Below are 20,238 nucleotides of genomic sequence, written 5' to 3'. Positions count from 1 at the left end.
TTTCAAATGGTAAGGTCTTTAACAGGGTAGTTCTATCCAGGTAGAAATGTTAACTGGAAACATACAAAGGCTTGTTCACACAACACAGGAGAGGGATCAGCAGCGAAGCAGTCTCACTTTACTGACAATATGGAGCTTCCCACATCTTCCTCGATGTTAATGTGGAGCAGTTTCCTTATCTTGAGCAACTGTCTGCAGTCTCCTTATGTTCCATAGCACAAATAAACTTCACAAGCTTGACAGACAGGTCGTTTTCTGGTGGGATGCCGCTTGATGAGCTGAAGCCCAGCTCATTCTGTCAGACTTGCAAATTCCTTTCACTGTAACCTGTCACAGAGACACCTTCTCAACTTAACACCTCATCCCCGGGTCTGAAAAAAGATTCCTGGATCTCATTTTCCTTAACAACCTCTTCTTTGGCACCCTGTCAGAAAAAAAGAAAGCCTTGAACAACCAACTGCCGATGAGGCCAGACCTCTATCATTCCTTGATTAACAGGCCAATCCAATTGGGGTTGGGGGGTCTTCTACTTTTGCATCCTGAGTGCCCGCCCAGTTCTGGGGCATATTTCCTGCTGGTTCACTGTTGGATCAGTGCGTGTGAGTGGGACTCCCTTCCAGTCTCTTGATACATGTCCAACCTATCCCCCGAAGGACTTTTAATTTACTCCATATGAGGAGGGACCTGACCATCACCCAGGAGGGAGGGAGTCCCAGTAGAGGTAGTCTTAGCTAAATACTGATAAGAGCTAGTGCCTACCTCAACCCACCAAGCTTCCTAAAAGTAATGAAAAGGGCCACAGGGGAGCTGGGATGTTAGGCAGAACAGATACCAGCCTTGCTCACATTAAATACAGTGGCTCACCATCCTCACCCAGTAAACCCATTGTCTCTCAATGCTTGCATCCCACATAGGGCAGAGGCAAAAAGAACGCAGGTAAGGGAGGCTTTGCACATGTTACCTGGAGAGATCAGGGAAGACCACCCATCCCAAAGAGCACAGGTAGCCCTGAATATAGATTAATGCTGCCACCACTGTCTGTCTGCTACAGCCTGGGTAGAGATTGCGATACCCATTCTTTGTAGAAGAGGGTGAACTATGCATGCCCCCTTGAACTCGGTGCCAAGCTCTAGGGTCTCAAATCCTGTAAACAGGGAGACCCTGAGTGGGCATGCACGATTGTCATGTTCATTGAGGTAAATATCAAGAAAACCTGTGGTGCTTTGAAGTGACTTGCCTGGAGATAACTATAGGGCAGGGAAGCATGCTCTCAGGAGCCATGCAGAAGACATCCTGTCCCAAAAGTGGGCTACCTATTTGCTGTCTGTAGGCTAGCAGGCAAGCTCTCCCACGCCAGCTACTTCCTGTAAGCAGTTCTTGAGCATCTGCCACACTACACCCTTGATTATATAGAATTAACTTTTCTTCATATACCTTGAGCTGGTGGGGGGCAGAGAGTCCTCACTAACAGTTGTCATATTTGGATCCCAAATAAAAAAATGAAAACTTGTAAGAAAGGTTACCTTCCATTATGTGTAGTGCACCAGAAACTGCAAACTGTTCAGAGACTGTGTTGGGCTTCAGTACCTGATCAAAATGTACTACACCACTAGAAAATGTTTGTCACCATGGGTGGCATCTCAACGACATGGCACGCACTCATCTTTTGCTGAACTAGCCAAGAAAGGCCTCCATGTCCATATTCATGTCTGTATTACTTGCAGGGTCATGAGACCTGGTAGTTTATTCGGGCCTGCGTCATTCATGTATATTCAGTTTTCACAGGGGGCATGTTTAAATGTTCACATATATAGGAGAACGTTCTCAGGGAAAACTAATAGCAGTATGTTTCTAAAAAAGACATCCTGGGTACCTCGGTGATCACCTCCACTAGTGTTGCAAGATTTCATAATAAATAATCTACTTGAAACCTCATTGCTATTTGTACTAGTCATTCTTAGAGATGTAAACCAGCCAGAAACTTCCCAAATTTGTTTGGTTTAAAATGCCATAACAAACAAATCTTGTGAGCCCTAGCCATGAACCCTGTAGTCTGACTTTCATTCAGGAACGTAAGGTTTTTCTTGGTATCCGCTTTTTTCCTACGGTTTTCCCATATGCAATAAAGAGTGTTGCCTATTTAATGAGACATTAGTGCACGGCCTGGTTTATTTGTAGGCCATGGTTCATGCAAATATCAGGCAGATAGACATGAGTAGGTTAATGTTACATGTGTAGACATTCAGTGCTGTCCCTTTCATTGAGAGACATAAATTAAGTAGTGAATGTAAGTGGTGTCCTCCAGATTGTTTACTCTGCCTCTTTGGCAGCACAATCTATGCCGTAATTAACAAGAAACTCCAAACAAGACTCCAGATAATACAGAATGCCGTGGCAAGACTCATTCATCCTGGACATCCACAGCCACATCTCCGCCCGCTTGAGAGACCTACACCGGCTCCCAGTCAACAAACGCATCACTTTCAAACTCCTGACACATGCTTACAAGGTTCTTCACAACATCGGACCTGCCTACCTCAACCACCACTTCTCCTTCTACGACACCCCACAGGCAGCTCAGCTCTGCTCAACTGGCCCTCACCACCATCTCTAGGATCTGGAAGAACATGGTTGGAGAAAGATACTTCTCCTACCTCGCCGCACAGACCTGGAACATGTTGCTGCTTCACCTCAGGCAGTCCCTCTTGCTGGCTCAGTTCAGGAAGGACCTCAAGACCTGGCTTTTCGACTGACCCGCATACCCCAGTCAGTTCATTGAGACACACATCACCCCCCCACCGGGTGATAAGTCGCGCTATACAAATATCTGATTGATTTCTTCTGTTGAAGCATAATCCACTTCAGGCAATGTCTGCTCTCTCATGAGAATTACATTATATAATATTATGTGTGGCTGTAGATACACATGCGCTGCATGCTCTTGCCATCTAGTGTTGGGTTCAGATACCAACTTACTGGGAGGAGCGGTTGCAACAGCAGTGGCCATTAGGCACCATGCCTGGTTGAGAATGTCTGGCTTTTCAGGGGATGTTCAAGGCAATCTTATGGACACGCTTTTTGATGTCACCTGTCTCTTCGGAGAGAAAGCAGACTCCGCGTTCAAGTGCTTCAAGGATTCTTGTGTTTTGGCAATGTCTTTGGGCTTCACTGCAGCCCCTCACCCCCCTCAACCTGCTTTTCGCCCCTTTTGTGGCTATGGCAGGGGTGCCCAGCCACATGTTTCCCTCCAGCCACTGTGCAGCGCATGCTGCACAGGCTGTGCGTGGCTGGGGACGTGGGATCCACCATCCTCGTGGATCAGAGAGCCAGCGGTTGGCCAGTTTGCTGCCCAGCCTCTGGGGCTACCTCCAACCTTCCTAGTCTGACGATTCTCCACCAGGGACCAGTCGGAGGCAGGATCCGCCATCACCTACTCCACTGGCTATCCATCATGTCAGACAAGTGGGTTTTGCAGATAGTTCGAAGTGGCTACGCCCTCCTCTTTGAGACCACCCCTCTATTGATGCCATCATCCTACGATCGAATGATGGAGGATCACTTGGCACTTCTGTGAGAGGACGTTACGGCCCTTTTGCCAAGGGAGCCATAGAGAGGGTCCCTGTGCCAGAAGAAGGTTGTGGTTGTTAGTCCCGCTACTTTCTGTAGCCCAAAAGAGACAAGTGCCTTCGCCCTATCCTAGACCTTCGAACCCACAATCTCTTTCTCATGAAGAAGTTCAAAATGCTAACTCTGTCTCAGGTTCTTTCTTGCGTAGACCCAGAAGACTGGATGGTAGCGTTGTACTTGCAGGGCATGTTTTTCCACATCCCTGTCTTGCCTGCCCACAGACGTTACTTGCGGTTCACAGTAAGCCACAAGCATTTTCAGTTCACTGTGCTTCCTTTTGGCTTTACCAGCGCCCCTCAGGTGTTCACAAAGGTGATGGCAGTGGTTGTAGCCCATCTGTGCAGATCAGGGGTTTCAGTCTTTCCCCATCTCAACGACTGGCTGTTGAAGGCAGGCTCGCCCAAGGCTGTTGTCTCCCACCTCTAGACTACATCAGACCTCCCGCATTCTCTGGGGTTCACTATAAACATGCTGAAGTCACACCTGACTTCCTCTCAGATGCTTCCTTTCATCAGAGCTGTTCTGAACACAGTGCAGTTTCAGGCTTATCCTCCAGAGCAGCGAGTCCAGGATATTCAGGGTACAATACCGATGTTCCAGTCTCTAACCTGGATTTCAGTGAGAATGACTCTGAGGCTTCTGGGCCTCATGGCATCCCGCTGGTGACACATGGCAGATGGCATATGCGGGCTCTGCAGTGGGATGAAGTTCCAGTGAGCGCAGCATCAGGGAAATCTCTCCGACATGGTTCAGATCTCTGAGGGAACTACACGAGATCTGCAGTGGTGGCTAACGAACCGCGATTGGATCAGAGGCAGACTCCTCTCTCTTCCTGACCCAGATCTGATAGTAGTGACAGCTGCATCACTCATGTGATGAGGCGGCCACCTGGGAGAGGCAGAGATCAGAGGCATCTGGTCTCAGGAGGAGCCCGGACACCACATCAACCCGTTGAAGCTCTGGGTGATCAGACTAGTATTTAAAGCATTTCTTCCATCTCTCAAAGGGAAAGTAGTGCAGGTGTTCATGGACAACACCACTGCCATGTGGTACTGCAACAAGAAGGGCAGGATGGGGTTGTGTACCCTTTTTCAAGAGGCTCTGGACGTGGCTGGAACACTAGGGCATTTCCCTGGTGGTTCAACATCTGGCGGGCTGTCTGAATACCAGACAAAACAAACTCAACCGACAATGCTTAGTCGATCAGGAATGGCACCTTCATCTGAAGGTGGTGTAAGGTCTCTATCAGCAGTGGGGAGAGCCTTGGGTAGATCTGTTCGCCTTTGCAGAGAACACACAATGTCATCAGTATTGCACGTTGGAGTTTTGCCAGTCAGCAGTCTCTTGGCAATGCTTTTCATCTTGAGTGGAACTCGGACGTCCTGTAGGCCTTTCTGTCTGTAAAACATATGCCCAGAGTTCTCAAGAGGATCAGGAACGACCGGGCCCAAGCTTGTGGCTCCAGACTGGGCACGAAGAGTCTGATATCCCGAGCCAATGAGCATGGCCATCGATCCTCCAATCAGACTGCCCCTTCGGGAGTATCTTCTGTCACAGGAGAGGGTTCTCCACTGAACCTGTCCCGTCTCTGCCTCCTTGCGTGGACATTGAGCAGCGGCAGTTGACAGCTTTTGACCTTCAGCCCAAAGTCTGTAATGTAATCTTGGCAGCCAGGCATCCCTCTGTCAAAACAGTATATGCCAGTCGTTGGAAGAAATTTGTGGCATGGTGCACAGGCAAGTCTGTTGACCCCCTTTCTGCCTCTCTTTCTGAGGTTTTGTTGTTTATCCTTTCCCTGGCCCTGCAGGTCTCTGCTATGGGCACTCTCAAAGGTTATCTGTCTGCCATATCTGCTTTTTTGTGGTTGCCTGATCAACCTTCATTGTTTAAGTCTCCAATTGTAAATAGGTTTCTTAAAGGCCTTACTCTTATGTTTCCTCCATCTCCCTTCATTATGCCCCAATGTGATTTGAATTTAGTTTTAACATTTCTGATGTGCTCTCCCATCGAGCCATTCCACAATTGTCCTCTTAGGCTTCCCACTTTGAAGACAGCCTTCCTTGTGGCCATCACATCTGCCCACTGGGTGAGTGAGCTGCAGGCTTTGTCATCTAAGCCGCCCTACCTTTCCATCTATTCTGACAAAGCGGTGCTTCGCAATAGGGCTTTCTTTTTGCCAAAAGTGGTCATGGCCTTTCATGTAGGCCAATCCATCACCTTGCCTACTTTTAACACCCCCGACGTGCACGCACGCACACACACACACACACACACACACTCTCTCTCTCTCTCTCTCTCTCTTTCTTCCCCCCCCCCCAATCGCCTGGCCCTAAAAAAGAGTGTTGGTGTTCTTCCTTGATCGTACCCAAGAGTTCTGGGTGGATAATCAACTCTTTGTTGGTTAAGTGGGTGCACAAAAAGGTTGGGCAGTGCAGAAAAGAACCATCTCTACGTGGGTCGTGCTCTCTATTAAAATGTGCTATGCATTGGCTTAGAAGCAACCCAGAGGGTTTAGTTCTCATTCTACCAGAGCTAAAACTGCGACCACTGCGTTAGTGGCAGCGTGAGCATCTCTGCACACTTTTCCCAAACACTACTGCCTGGACAGTCATGCCTGTAAGGAATGACACTTTGCATGTTGAGTCCTGCAGGACTTTCTAGTATGATCTTAGTTTGCAGATCCGCCTCTGGGGATGGTATTGCTTGGGTGCCTATTCTAAGGTAAGGAATTTGCAACTAGATGTCTATCAGATGGACAAGTTTATTACCTTCGGTAATGCCTTATCTGGTGGAGACAATATCTAGTTGCAGATTCTTTACTGACCCACCCATCCTCCCTGCTTTGTGAACTGATTTCTAAAGGACAGGAACTCTTTCACAGCCCTAGTATTGATGCACCAGTGGTCAGTGTTCTTCATGGGTCTGTGCCTCTGGTGTGGAAAGTCGTGAAAAGAAACTGATGTCAGCACACCAGGGTGGTGCCTATATAGGACCCACAACGTCATATCCAGCCTGGACACCGCCGACAACGGACATGGAGCCGATCAATGCCACTTAAAGGCGCACAGAGGTACTGCTTGAGAAAAATCTCCAGATCCAGACTGACGCCTGGGGGAAGTTCTAAGGTAAAGAATCTGCAGCTAGATATTGTCTCGATCAGATAAACTGTTACCAGCGGTAAATAACTTGTCCTTTTATGTTTGTTTCTATTGTTCAAAGAGCTGAGATGGCACTTGGAATTGGTTTCCCTGGACTTCAGACGTTGCTATGAATTGTAAGTCATTTTTCCTTTTAAAGTGGGAATTTTACTAATACATGTTTTTTTTCCTTTCAGAAATATCACCCTGTTGCACTTTCTAATAACGATTCTAGAAAAGAAATACCCCAAAGTTGTTAACCTCCACGAAGAGCTTGCCAGCATTCCTGAAGCAGCAAAAGTGAAGTAAGTTTCAAGATAGAGGTGATTAAAAGGCAAATTGTATTTTTGTAATTATATTTATTGAAACAACTTACAAATCAAATTACATTATTGGTGTCACTTAGAACCTGTTTGAGAGGAAGAATGCTCTGAAAGAGTAGCCAGTCTCTTTCATACATAACAGAGCAAAACAAGGCAGTGCATGGAAGAGCCAGGAAAGTACAGCAAATTCCATGGGTAGTGCAAGATAGGGCTGGAGTACTGTGAAAAATAACATTAGGTAGAGTGATGTTCTCAAAGTAAGCAACATGGAGGTTTTATGGGTTTCTGCTGGATCCTTAGCGGGATGTAGCCGGTGAGGCCCTTGGAGCTTTGCTATAAAACATGGTGATTACAAAGCACATAGTTGCCCACCAGAAGTTCAATCTGTGAGATCCTGGCTCTCTAATGATTGGGGGAGGGGAGCTTTTCATAAAACAACCATCTCATCAACAATGTATTCCAGGCTTGTGCTATTTTTCTGCTTCCCAATCTGGCGGTGTAAGGCCTCTACTACCAGTCCTCAGTCAGACAAAAAGGTCATCATAAAACATATGCACAAAGAAAATCTTCTCATATGATGTATAAATAAGCAATAATAATCGTAATGATACTTATGTGTACAGATACAATCTCGTCATACAATTTCCATGACAAAAGGAATATTCCTTCATTAAATAGCTAAAAACCTAATTATAAAGGGTAAACTTCTAATAATCTTATAAAAAACCCTTTAACGGCAACCAGAAATCTCCTAAAGGCACAAGTCACATCCAGATAATGTGTCTGTTAAAAGTGCCGCTTCCTGCACACGGTTTCGGATACCTTATTTTAAAAAAAGAGGCCTTAAAATAGTTTTCCGAAGGGTCTGAACAATCCATGAGGATATGCAGAGTGTCACACTTTAAGCTCAACCCACAAGTACATTTACTAAATGCATCCATCATTGCCATTTTTACCTTGTTACTACTGTGGCTCTGATTAATACCGGTTCTCAACCTTTGCAATTCAGATCTGAACCTACTGTTTGCTAGTGAGTGCAAATAGGGGAACCACTCCTCTTTTTACCATGAGTTAAGCATACATTGGACTGAAGGCTTCCCCTTTAAAAAACTGTTCGCTCTTCATGGTATCTATTTGCGGATTCTGATGGCCTATACTTATACCCAGTACCCTACATATTTCCTCTAGGTTTTTCTTGACGCCTTTAGCCCACTTCAGTTCGCTTTGTGTAATCTCATTCTTACACCATAATGATAACTTGGACCCATCTCCTGTGTTTGACCTAGCCAGAATCTAACTGACTTGGCAAATGCCACATGGCTTCATGATGTTATTCCTACTTCCATTCTTAATGCCCGAGTCATTGAATACCTCCTCAGTGATAACAGACTTTTCAACCATTTCCCCTCCTTATGTTCCCCGTTCCTTTTGCTGCTTAGGCTTAGCAGCTCGGCTCCAAATTGGAAATGTGGGCAGATCATGGCTGCATTGGTCGTTATTACTGGTCTTTGAAACATATCCCCATAATCTCTGTTAATTTTTTTTAAGACCACTTTCTGATGCCAAGGATGTAGCTGTGAGTGATTTGATATGATCATTCCACAGTAAACTCGTCTCGAACCATACCCCTAAATACTTATATTTATTAATGGTTTCTAATATGTGGGACCTAAGTACCTTCCAGAGTTTACATATTTTGTGCTGAAGCCCATCACCTTGGTCTTATCCATATTTACCACTAACTTTTTATTATTGCAGTATTCCATGAAAGTATTCAGTTTCCTTTGTAACCCTCTTTCTGTCATATCCATAATGAGAGTGTCCGCATATAGGAGGCATGCTAAATGTTTACCATCCATTTTGGGGCGGAGCCCTTCACAACTGCTAACACTGACTGTTGGTCAGGGGTAAACAAGGAAAAGAACGGGGGGGGGGCAAAGCACATCCCTGGCGCAGCCCATTATAAATTGGGATTTTCGGGGTCAAACTCCCATTTATATCTGTTGTGCGAGTGTTTGTTGAGCTGCTTTATAATTGTCAGGAGGCTCTTAGGGATGTCTTGTTTCACCAATGTTTCCCATAAAAAGTCCCGATCTACCAAGTCGAAGGCTGCGCAGACGTCTACGAAGCAGCAGAATAAGCTGCCCCTTTGCTTATAGCCTTCCACATGAGCGACCATAGGCTGAAGCAATGGTATATCGTACAGTGGCCTTCCTTAAAACCCCTTGTTCTGGGGCTACAATATGGTGTAACACTGCCCATTCTTACGTCTACCTAAGATTATTTTTGCGAACAGTTTTTCACTCACCTCAAGCAGATTAATCAACCAGTAATTTTGTTTTTTTTTGTGTTCTCCCTCTTGTGTATCGGTCTGATGATTGCCCCCTTCCATTTTTCTATTGAACTAGCCCGTGGCTAAGATTCCTTGGAATGACAGAACATTTTTGCCCACCAGTCATAACTAGTCTTAACTATGACAGCAGGTAGAATGTCTGATCCTGCTCTAGTCAGATCCTGGCCCAAGATGGTGTTTTTAATATTGTGCAGGGAGACCGGGTTCTAATGTCCCCATCCACCAATTCCATACTGTTAGGCTCATTCTCTCAGCCTGCAAACCCGCTCCATATTTTTTCTTTAGATGTTCTACTCGTTCTTCTTTTTTCACCATGCATTTCATTGACTCCATTCCAAAACTTTTTCACTGTTTTTGTTTCGATAGCTCTACCATATGCTCCCAGCAGATCTGTCTTTATGCTCTTTTCCGATCTTTAATCATTTTATTTTATATTTTCCCTTGGTGTTCTGGAGGCTGGCATAGGTCTCAGGATCTAACTTTATCTTAAGGTTTTTCTTCCCTTTCCTAATCTGACGTTTTAACTCTCTACTTTCCCTGTCAAATCAAGCCATTAACTTTCCTAGTATCTGCCTGGGCTCTTGTCTGCTTCTTCTTCTTGGCATTTGAATCTGCTTTTAAACAGTGAGCTACTTGGTTAATTGTATTTTCATACCATCTTATGCATTTGGCTGGAACTTGTCAACTCTTAGCTTTGTTGGAAGTTATCCAGTTTCGCCATTTGTTCCTCCGTGAATCTAGTAGAGATGCACTTTGGGTATGTGTCTCTAGGGGAGGAGACAGTTCTCTAATCGTATTTACCTCCATTATTATTTCCAGGGGTAGGGGCAATGGTCGCTTCCCTGTGTTTGCATTACCTGGAATCTTTCAATTTTGTTGAAAAACCAGGCCTTCATAAAGATATAATCGATTGGGCATAGCTGCAACCCATTTTTAAACATCTGTCATTGAGGCCGATCAGAGTTCCTGCGCCCATTTACACACACATTGCATTTGTGCCCAGAAACTTTCCTAGTCTATTATCACATGTAGCTAACGTACTTACAGGGAAACTACCAGTGTTAATGTTATATGATGACAATATCTTGTTAAAACAAGGGTCAATCTTTCTTGAGTCAAATCTCTGGTTAACATCTCCCAACTATATAATCATATCTTTGTGGAAGTTTGTACAAATATATTTCACAACTTCCTTAATCGCCTTATCTCAGACACATACTTTTCTGCATTCCCCACCTAGATGTTAACGGTGCTTACCATACAGTCATATCTATTGTGTAGTTTGTATAGATGCACTTTGCAAGCTGCAATTCAGTTGCATTTTACTTTTATCAGTAAATACCATTTTTGCTGTGTTGGTGGATGTAAGTATTATTAGCCTTGCATGTGGTCTCGCTGTTGCCTCTTCTTCAGTGTTATATTAACTGTAGGTGTTTCATTGCACAGTCAGGTTTCCTGTAAACCTATAATCTTGTATCAATCTGTTATTTCTTTAAACCTTTCTGAGCTGACATTGTCTTAAACCCGCTAATATTCCATGACAGGAACCATAGGCTGTGCAACCGCACTTCATCCTAGTCAATATCACTCAGTCACCCGGCCTAGCTATTGGCTGGTGAGGAAAGGGCAGCATATCTATACTCAGAACTACTGCCCCCCTTTCCCCACCCCCAATTTCTTCGGAGCTGAGACGCGGGGATGTCATTTTTAGGTCTTCCTTCTTACTGACTCCCATTCATGTTCCCTTGTTCAATCAATATAACTTGCCTAGGACCCAACTCAGTATGATACCTCAGGAAGGGTTTATTATAGTAACCTGCTTCTGGTATTGTGGTACAAATTCAGTACCTTCCTTTAACCCCCGCTTTCCACCTTTTTAAGCACTGCCTTAACAATTTCTCAGTAAAATAATACATTTTACTTCACTCCCTTTGTTGTTGTTTGTAAACCCTACTTGTTTGAGATCCTTTGGCACAAATGCTTTCAGCCTGGGGCATTCTGAGAAGGAAAATAACTCGGTGATTCTCGGGTACTAACTTCCATTCTTCTTTCCATTTTTTCTTTTTGTGTGGGCTCTAGATATATCCATAACTTATTTGTTTCCCACCCCTTTATTGCTGATTTTCTGTCATTTGCACCTTTCATTCTAGTATCCGCCCTTTGCTTTATTATCATTGCTTTTTTGTCCTACCTGCCCTTATTCACCAGGGACTTTATTAGCTATTCTTGCTACCTCCTTTTTTCCATGCCCTAACTCTTTCTCGTTTAAGGGTTGATATTTATTCCGGTTATCACTTCCTGAATCTCTCCTTCCTACTTCTTCTTCCATGTGCACATTATTAGATCCCTTTTGGGTGGTTGTTTTGAATTTCTTTTTTTTTTTAATTTGACTATTTGTTTTGTCATTCTTGGTGTGCCTATGGACACCTTCTTTTTCCCTTTCAGTGCACCTCTCCCTAGTCCTTTTCTAATTCTCTTTATTTGAGGGATATACTGTCTGTTCATTGTGGGTCCTCCCCATTTCTTTGTCAACATAGTGTTTGCACACATACAGTTGTAACCCCATCCACTTGGGATGTAGCCCCTTCCCGTCTCCCTTTGATTTTCAATGGTCGTGGATTTCTTATTTTTGTCAGCAGCACTTACTAAGGTCAGCATATGGTCATTTATTTGTTTTAGTTGCCATGCAATGATCTGTAGTTGCACCTTCTTTGATTTTAAAATGTCATTGTTCAGCACTGTCACCTCTAATATTTCTTGCAAGGATTTTTGTAGGATTAACATTATGCCCAACATTGAGGAAGACGGTGACGCTGAAACCTCTAAGTTCAGAATAGAATTTTGTGTGGATACACCTGCTTTTTCATTTGCCATTGACATGATCTGCTCCTGCCTTATTGCCAAGCTCCCCTTCCATGTTTTCCCTTGCAATTACTCTATTTGCTCCTAGGTCCTTTATGCTTTCTAACCCCTCTTCTGGTCTCAACCTGTTATCTAATAGGGAAAGTAATGGTGGTGGCACAGAAGACAGTCTTGGTCCTAGCGAGAACTGGTTACAGTCCATTAGATCGGAGTTATTTTTCAGAGGGTAGACTCAGTTCCACAGTCCGGTATCTTTCACTGTCCATGCTACTAGTATCCCTCTCTCTTGATACCAATGCCCGGGTAATTGTGCTTGCCTTTTTTTAAATGTTTACCCACTAAGTCCTTTATTGAGTTAGTTACTGACAACCCACCAGTCTCACTCAGTGTAGGGTTTTTAGGGGGATTATGCTTCTTTATGCTTCTTCGTGAGACCTTCCTTACTTCATCTTTTTGCACCACCTGATTCCCTTCTATGGTCATATTTCCTGCCACGGATGTTTATCCCTTCAGTTGTTTGTTCATTCCTTGGTGAGTTCTACCTCTAGTCGGGGCGATTTCTATGGGTACTGCAGAGTCTCATTTGCTCAAAGGCTTATACCTCTGGCTCGCTTATAGGTTGTGAGGCAGGTGATCTCATTCTCTGGCTTTATCACACACGGGTTAAAGTCCTGTGGTTTCCTCTAAGTTTTTAACCCCCTATTTATTGCCCCAAGACCCACTCCAGGGGGGTTATATTGGTGACTCCTTGTTTCCTAGTTTCCCACAAATTTCAGCTGATCAGCTGTGCAGCTGCTGAAACCTCCACCGTTTCTCTCCCTCGGAGCACTTTTAAAGGGTATTCCTCCCAATGGTTCACGTTTCCCTGGTACTGGGGGCTTTGCTTTGCCCCTCCCCCACTTCTGTGATCTAAAATAGGTGTTTACAGATTCCAACTATGTGTCCCACGGCATGCACACTTGCTCTGCCTCACACCAGGCTCCTCGAGTCGGGCAAGGCACAGTAGCAGCAATTTGGGCACCAGAGGCTCAGCTAGGGCACAGGTAAGTCTGTTGAGTCGGTGTTAGCTGCCCCCACCATACACTCTACGCCGAGAGTGACTCAGAAGCTGTAGAACAACTGAGGGGCAGAGGGGCTGGAATGAACGTGAAATAAGTGAAGCAGATTAAATTGTGATCAGTCACTTCAGACGATACAGGAGGTGTCAGCATTCTGCTTGGGTGATAATGTGACTGGTGCAGGCTGGCATGAGCATGGCAGCGCCTGTGTCCAAACAATGTGTACATCAGGAGGCAGTAGGCAAATAGGGTTTTTCTCCGTTCATGCAGGTGGTCCATTCAGTCCGTTCTCAATCATCTTAGGAAAGTTCCCTGTTTAGTCTTTCCTCTTAATTTAGAGTCTGTCATTGCAATTACAGCTCTACAGTTGTGTATAATCATCACAGCCTTTATTTTGTTACTCAATGTTGTGATCTCATGGGGATCAGCCTGTGTCAGTGATTCTTAGTCCTCATTACTACAGATGTGGTTGCACCATCCAATCAAAGTGGATGTGCATTATAAATTGCTCTCAAGGGAATTCAAAAACATCTCTTAGCTTTTCAAATTGGGAGTAGGGAGCCAGCTGCAAATATGTTTCTAATACTTGGAACGCATTCACCAGACCAAAGTAGTTCAGAATCCTATTAATCCTCCAAACTTAAACCAGGCAAACACCACAGGGGTATCCATAGGGCATACGCCATCCACCCGCCTGTGAATGTGATGCATCTCTTCCAACAGTGATGTCCCATGCCCACAAATACTGCACTTTTATTGTCCGCCTTATGCAGGAGAGGCCCTTGCATTGGTCAGGAGCTTCATCTCTGCACTTATTTCGCCCTCTAGCCACCGTGCCGCTGACAGCAGCTATGCCACCAAAAAATAATGCTAAAGATGTGGAACTCCCGGTCTTCCTTAAGAGAGTGGTAGCATGAGTTCCTCAAGTGCAGCCCTTGGTCTTCTACCGCTCCATATCAGTTGGATTGATAGAACACAGCATCTTAAAGAAACCACTGGTGACCCTAGTACAGCTATGCCAAATTGATACAGAAAGCACTGAGATATCACCATCTTCAGCAGTGCTTTTTGAACCACCACTGAAAGTGGTAGATACCTCGAGGATATTAAGGTGCTCATCCTGATGGTAAGTCCTAATTTCCAAATACGTGAACATGGCTGATGCCTAATAGAGGTGTATGTTAGGGGTACGCACTAACATTTTTCAGTGCCTCTTCTCAAAGAAAATAGACAGCACGATTTATTCCAGATAACCTGTAAACTGGACAAGACACAAACCTTTTAAATAGATGGATTGTAGGAGCGAAAAACTTCAGGGCATACCCAAAGTACAGCAGGACATCGTCCAAATATAGAGAAATGACAGGTGCTAAGCACTATCAAAGCTCTTCAAACATTTCACTCTGCTTGTCCAGGGGACAAAGCAAATAGAGGGGAGAAGGTGCAGCACCATGTGTACTCTTCTTCGGTTATATAAGGGCGTTTTCCATCACATCATCTGCAGTCAGACGTACATGATCTCCCACACACTGTAGAGGTAATCCCACTCCAGTGTGTCATGTATTTTCTTGATTTCCAGAAAAGTTAATGCAGATGTCCAGCAATTCAGGAAGGGCATCCGTCACATAATGTAGTCTGCGTAAACTGGGTAATGTGCTGGAGCATTGTTTGAACATGTTCTGGTCAGAATGGGCCAAACATGGGAGTATGGCTGGTCAATGTTTTTGCCACTATTTTATAACATGATGTAAGCATCAATACAGGCTAATACAAGCCCCTTTCCAGCAAATAACAATATGAATGAGGATTTACCTCTTACACTACATTCCTGGCCAGGGCCAGCAAACTCCCCATCTCAAAAGACAAGTTCTGCTTGTCTTAAAGACAATTACTACGCTTTAGTGCAAATTAGATCTTCCCCATGATGAGCGGGGCATACAAATCTGTCTATTCTGGTGTCAAGGTTAGCTCCTTAAAGTATTCTGCATTTCTTTGTCTGTGTGTGCGCGCGTGTGTGTGTGTGCGCGCGCTTGCGTGTGTGTGTGTGTGTTTTTGCTTTGACCAAATGCATTCACATGGTGTGCGAACTGCCCCATTCCTCGTGTCCTGATAAGCTAAACAATCTTTCTCTCTCCAAGAGAGGGAGTGTATTTGACATAAGACTTTAAAGTGTTTGGCTCCTTGGGCACCATTGTGATTTTCTTTTCTCCCTATCAGCGAGTACCTTCCTTTGTGTAGTCAGCTTGTGTCACTGTTGCCCAAACTCCATATACTATCTCAATAGATACTCCAGTAATTACTACCTCAGAGGCCTCCCATTCAGTGTCTGTGTTTCCCACAAAGCCAGCATTCTATTTAAAATAAACAGTAGTGGCTTCACAAACTGTTTCCCTGAGAGCAGGGTCTTGCAGTGTAGAGTCTGCAGTCAGGAATTTGGTCGTCGCTCGGAAGCACTGCCTGTCAGCCTCTGCTCGACCCTGTTCATGACCCACCACTCCTTAGAAGTATCATATCCTCAGAAAAACATAGACTCCACTCCAAGTCGAAGTTCACAAAGGACGCAGCCACAAGCAGTGTCTGCTGCATTGTAGTTCTGTGCCCTCAAGATGGCCCCTACCGCCACAAGAATGGCAAGACTGTCCAGAGATACTAACTGCTTCTCAGCCATCGGCATGATAAACTTTGTTTCCATGGTGTCTCAATACTGTGATTTCTACTGTAGGCATTTCCTAATTCTGAAAGTGAATTGGATTTTTGGGTTTATCTTTAGACCTACCCACATGCTTCCTGCATTTAAATAGCAACTTTTTAATGCCACTACTCCCTAACCCTTTAAAAATCTTTGCTTTGTAAATTAATTCTCTCTCCACCACAGATCTTGTATAGGATTAATAAAGCACATGAAAGAAGAACTAAAATGTTCTCAGCAAAAGCCAATTTCTACCCTCTGTGGAATAGTTATATTCTGGAGCTGCAAGTCACTTTTAGTTTGATGGTTCCATCAGGTTTGTGCTCCCAAAGGTGCCTACTTAATTCTTTCCTCATTTAACTTCAGTTCTAGCAGTGCAACTGTCTACATTGTAACCACAGGTTCTAAACTGTGTGCTTAATTTTTGGGTCTTTTGGCTACCATATTACCACAGACGAACATCTACTAGTGAGCACCATAAATGTATTACTTTTGATTGATTTATTTTTCACATTTTACGAGGTGTTCAATCACCAGGCGCCTAGGGAGAACATACTAGAGTATGAATACTGGTATGCCTAGATTTAGATCCATGTTGGTGAGTTTTTACCTGGAAGACATTTTTACAATTCTTTTGCGTGTTGAGGCATACTATTCCTAAAAGCAGAATCTCTTACAACAAAGGACCTCCCCTTAGAGGTTTGGCATCTAAATATGAGATGAGGTTGTTGGTTTCGATATAGGCGTATGCAATCCTCTTCTGAAATGTATGACTTAATTTGATCATCATGCCTTTGGCTGATTATGCTACATAGTACAGTGTTAAGACTTCATCTGGCATTGCTGGTATCCAGTGGTATTTAGTCAGCAGTGGCTTTGTATGTTTGAAGTCATAGCAACATGTGTAGCACTGTTTTGTAATACCCAAGACTTCAGATTCAACCTTCCTGATAGCTTTACATAAAGAACCTTGCAATAGCATATCTTGACTGATATGATCAACTGAGTAAATGTTCTTAAATTAGATTTTGAGAGGGCACTAAATGTTTTGCAGGCCCTCCAACATATACCAGCTTAATTGGAAAACATGAAGATTAAGAAAGGCATCAAATACTATTATTTGAGTACCTGAAAAGGCACACTGATGACGGACAACACTGGAACAATTGTAGTTGCCATTTACTCACTTTATGCACTTCTGAGCACTTTGCACTTTTTTGAGCAGTATGGAATGAAATGAAATAGCCGTTTGATAATTTTGCATGCATAGAGCATTTATTTTACTTGTGTGGTCTGTACACATAAACAAGTTACAACAAGGACCTTTTTTGCATTCTGCTGTTTGCTATGTGTTGTTATTTTAATTTAATGAGAATCCTTGTGGATTCTGTAACTAGATGAGCAGAGCTGGTGCTGGTATATTTGTGGCTTTGGTCAAATAGCCAATTTGCTGCTACTCCTTTCTCAGCTCTTGCCCCTGAGCATTTAGGGGAGGCCTTGGGCCTCTAGCTTCACTCATGACTGCCTGCTAGAATCCCCTACCTTTTAGAATGAGCCCTGAAGGCAAGTTTGAGTTTTATGAGAGACAAACATTTGTGATTATTGAATTACTTTCCTCCTCAAAAGGAGGCATCTTTTAAAGATAAGCAAACACCAAAGATTTTAAGAATCATGTCGGCCTTGTAACAAGTTAGACTAGAAACTACCAAAAGCCTTTGATAAATTAACTACTGAGGTTTGATGAATAAGTGCACACAAGCTGAAAGCTGTTTCAGAATAAATTGCACCACAGAATTATATGGCATCTCAGCACAAAAGAGCAAATCTTGCACATTTCATTTAAAGAGTCACCCCCCACGCCACCATATCTGACCACCCCCCTCAGGAAGCCCAAACCCCCTAAGTTTGCAAGTATGAAACAGGTGAAATGTGTGCTTAGGCTGAGGATTTCAGTGGTGTTTTCTCAGTGTTGCAAAACCTTTTGTAATTGGTGAGTATCAGTGTTTATTCAGATGCCTATTCCCCAAAATATACAACTTTGTTTTTCCAGTGTTTACAAAACATGTTTTTAGTGATTGTTATAAAGTGCATATTTAACTTAAAGGAGATGTATTGCAAGGTGTGTAGGGTCTTCCCATTGGCAGTGTGTCCACTGGACTTATGTTACTGTTTTAAGCATAGAAATGAAGTGTATTGCATTTTCACTCAGGCTCAAGTCTCATTGACCTCTCTCATATTTTATTACCTTTCACACACACTCTATCAGGACTCAGATTAACAGTACTATTAATACTTAAAAAGTAAGGTATATTTTTAAACATTTTAATAAACAATTTCCTGTACACAGTTTGGGGTCATTTACCTACTCCTCACTGAATACTCTGCCGTTTTAGAAAAGGTCAACCCAGCCAGCAGTAACATGTTAAATTACACCAGATTAATTTGTAGCTCTGCTTATTAAGGCATCTGAAACTTGGTGCTTTAAACATGCTCACCGCTACTTTTCTGCACTCTTTGCCTGTGCACATTAGAGTGGTGCAGCTGTTGTATGGGCATTCAAAGCTACTAAGTGTCCCCTTGGCACACGACTCACTAAGTCAGTCCTGACCTTCTACCAGACATCACATTGTGTTCTGAAACTTAAAGATTTTGTGGCTATCACAGTAACTATGGGTTCAAAAATTTCAGAAGTAAAGTTCAAATGGTAAAAAGCCAGGTTTAGCTGAAGGGATCACACATTCAAATGGAGAACGTTTCAGCTATGGTTTATTTCGGTACATGGAAAGTCTGTCATTTTTTTTTTTCACCACTATCCAGTGTGCATGGTGACAGCACTCCCTTCACAAGAACCTGCCACTAAACCTTACATTGAATGGTTGAAGCCTAGAGTGTTTGGAAGTTCACCTGCTATCAATACTGACTTTGTAGAAAAGGGAACTGTTGTATCAAAGGTTTTTACTCATTCTGTTCTGTGGGTAAAAGTGATAATACATATTGGCCAAGATTTTTATGAGCAGCCATTTCACCAATCCGCAAAATAATGAATCTGATAGAAACTTCTAGTTGCAGATTCCTTACCTTAGATTTTCCCCATGTGTCAGTCAGGTGTCAGATTATTTTTTTTATTTTTATAGCAGTAACCCTGTGAGGCGTTAGGTGGCGTTAGTCAGCTCCATGTCCGTCATTGGCGCCAATAGCACCGGATATGATGTCGCAGGACCTATATAGGCACCATTCTGGTGCGCTGACGTTAGTTCTTTTTTTCCCACGCTAGCCAGCACAGATCTAAAGAGCTACCTCTCAGTCACTTTTTGCCTGATCTTTTTTGGATGTTATGTCAAATATTTTTGAGTGTCTACACTCTTGATGCTTTGAGGATGTCGTCTCACAAGACTGGGCTCAAGCCTTGCGAATCCTGTCATCGATTAATGTCCATGAGGCATCTTGTGTGCTTGTGGTGTTTAGAGCGCAACCACGACTCGAAGTCATGCTCCGAGTACAAGGCCATGAATCAGAAAGCTTTGAGGGAGCGGTCTCTAAAGCTCATTGCGACCCGGCGCTCGGCTCCACGTCACTCCTGTTCTTGGTCAAGAGGAAGGTCCCAAGAAGAGTTGTGAAGAACTAACTCCCTACCCCTCCCTTCGTCATCTCACTCCAAGTCTTTGGGGCAATCAGGTTAGTCGAGGCATAAGAAGAAGCCGAAGAAAGCAAATTGTTCTTTGACTTCACCTCATCTGTCGGCCGACGAGACGATGGAGCGTCGTCGCTCTATGCCTGTAGGTAGTTGCCTCTCTATGTAGTGCACTAAAATGAAGTACACTGTGCAGAGAGACCAGTGGATCCCAATGTGGTACTGCAGAGGCAAAAGTAGATACGACTAATGCTCTATTTCTGGTAGTGTGGGTGAGCAGTTAATCTTATCAGAGGGTAGTGCTAAGCATTTGTTGTACTCAGAGGCAATAAATGAGGCACACTCAAAAAATAAATTTGTGACCAATTTAGAAAAATAACAATTCTTTTTCTATATGTTTCAAACCCAAGACCTCGTAATCAGGTAAATAGACTTTTAAGCATACATACTTTGCAGTTTCAGCGTTCCCTCAATGTTATCGTAAGGAGGAAAACAATGTTCAGCAAACACAGGATCACATCGACTTAGGAAGCCAATCTCAGAGAGTTAAGGTAAATA

General features: G+C 43.7%; 1 protein-coding gene across 4 annotated transcripts in view; it reads left to right on the top strand.

The window, feature by feature from the left end:
- DAAM1 (dishevelled associated activator of morphogenesis 1) overlaps positions 1–20,238 on the top strand; it is a 633,974-nt gene that overhangs the window by 558,995 nt on the left and 54,741 nt on the right. For all 4 annotated transcript variants that reach the window (XM_069207027.1, XM_069207028.1, XM_069207029.1 and 1 more), the window contains one exon: positions 6,962–7,069. In XM_069207027.1, coding sequence (XP_069063128.1) covers positions 6,962–7,069 — 108 coding nt within the window. The remainder of the gene's footprint in view (positions 1–6,961; positions 7,070–20,238) is intronic.

The sequence above is a fragment of the Pleurodeles waltl genome, chromosome 9 (assembly GCF_031143425.1).
Source record: "Pleurodeles waltl isolate 20211129_DDA chromosome 9, aPleWal1.hap1.20221129, whole genome shotgun sequence".
Lineage (NCBI taxonomy): Eukaryota > Metazoa > Chordata > Amphibia > Caudata > Salamandridae > Pleurodeles > Pleurodeles waltl.
Note: the sequence above shows the minus strand (reverse complement) of the source record. Positions and strands in the feature narration are given on the sequence as shown.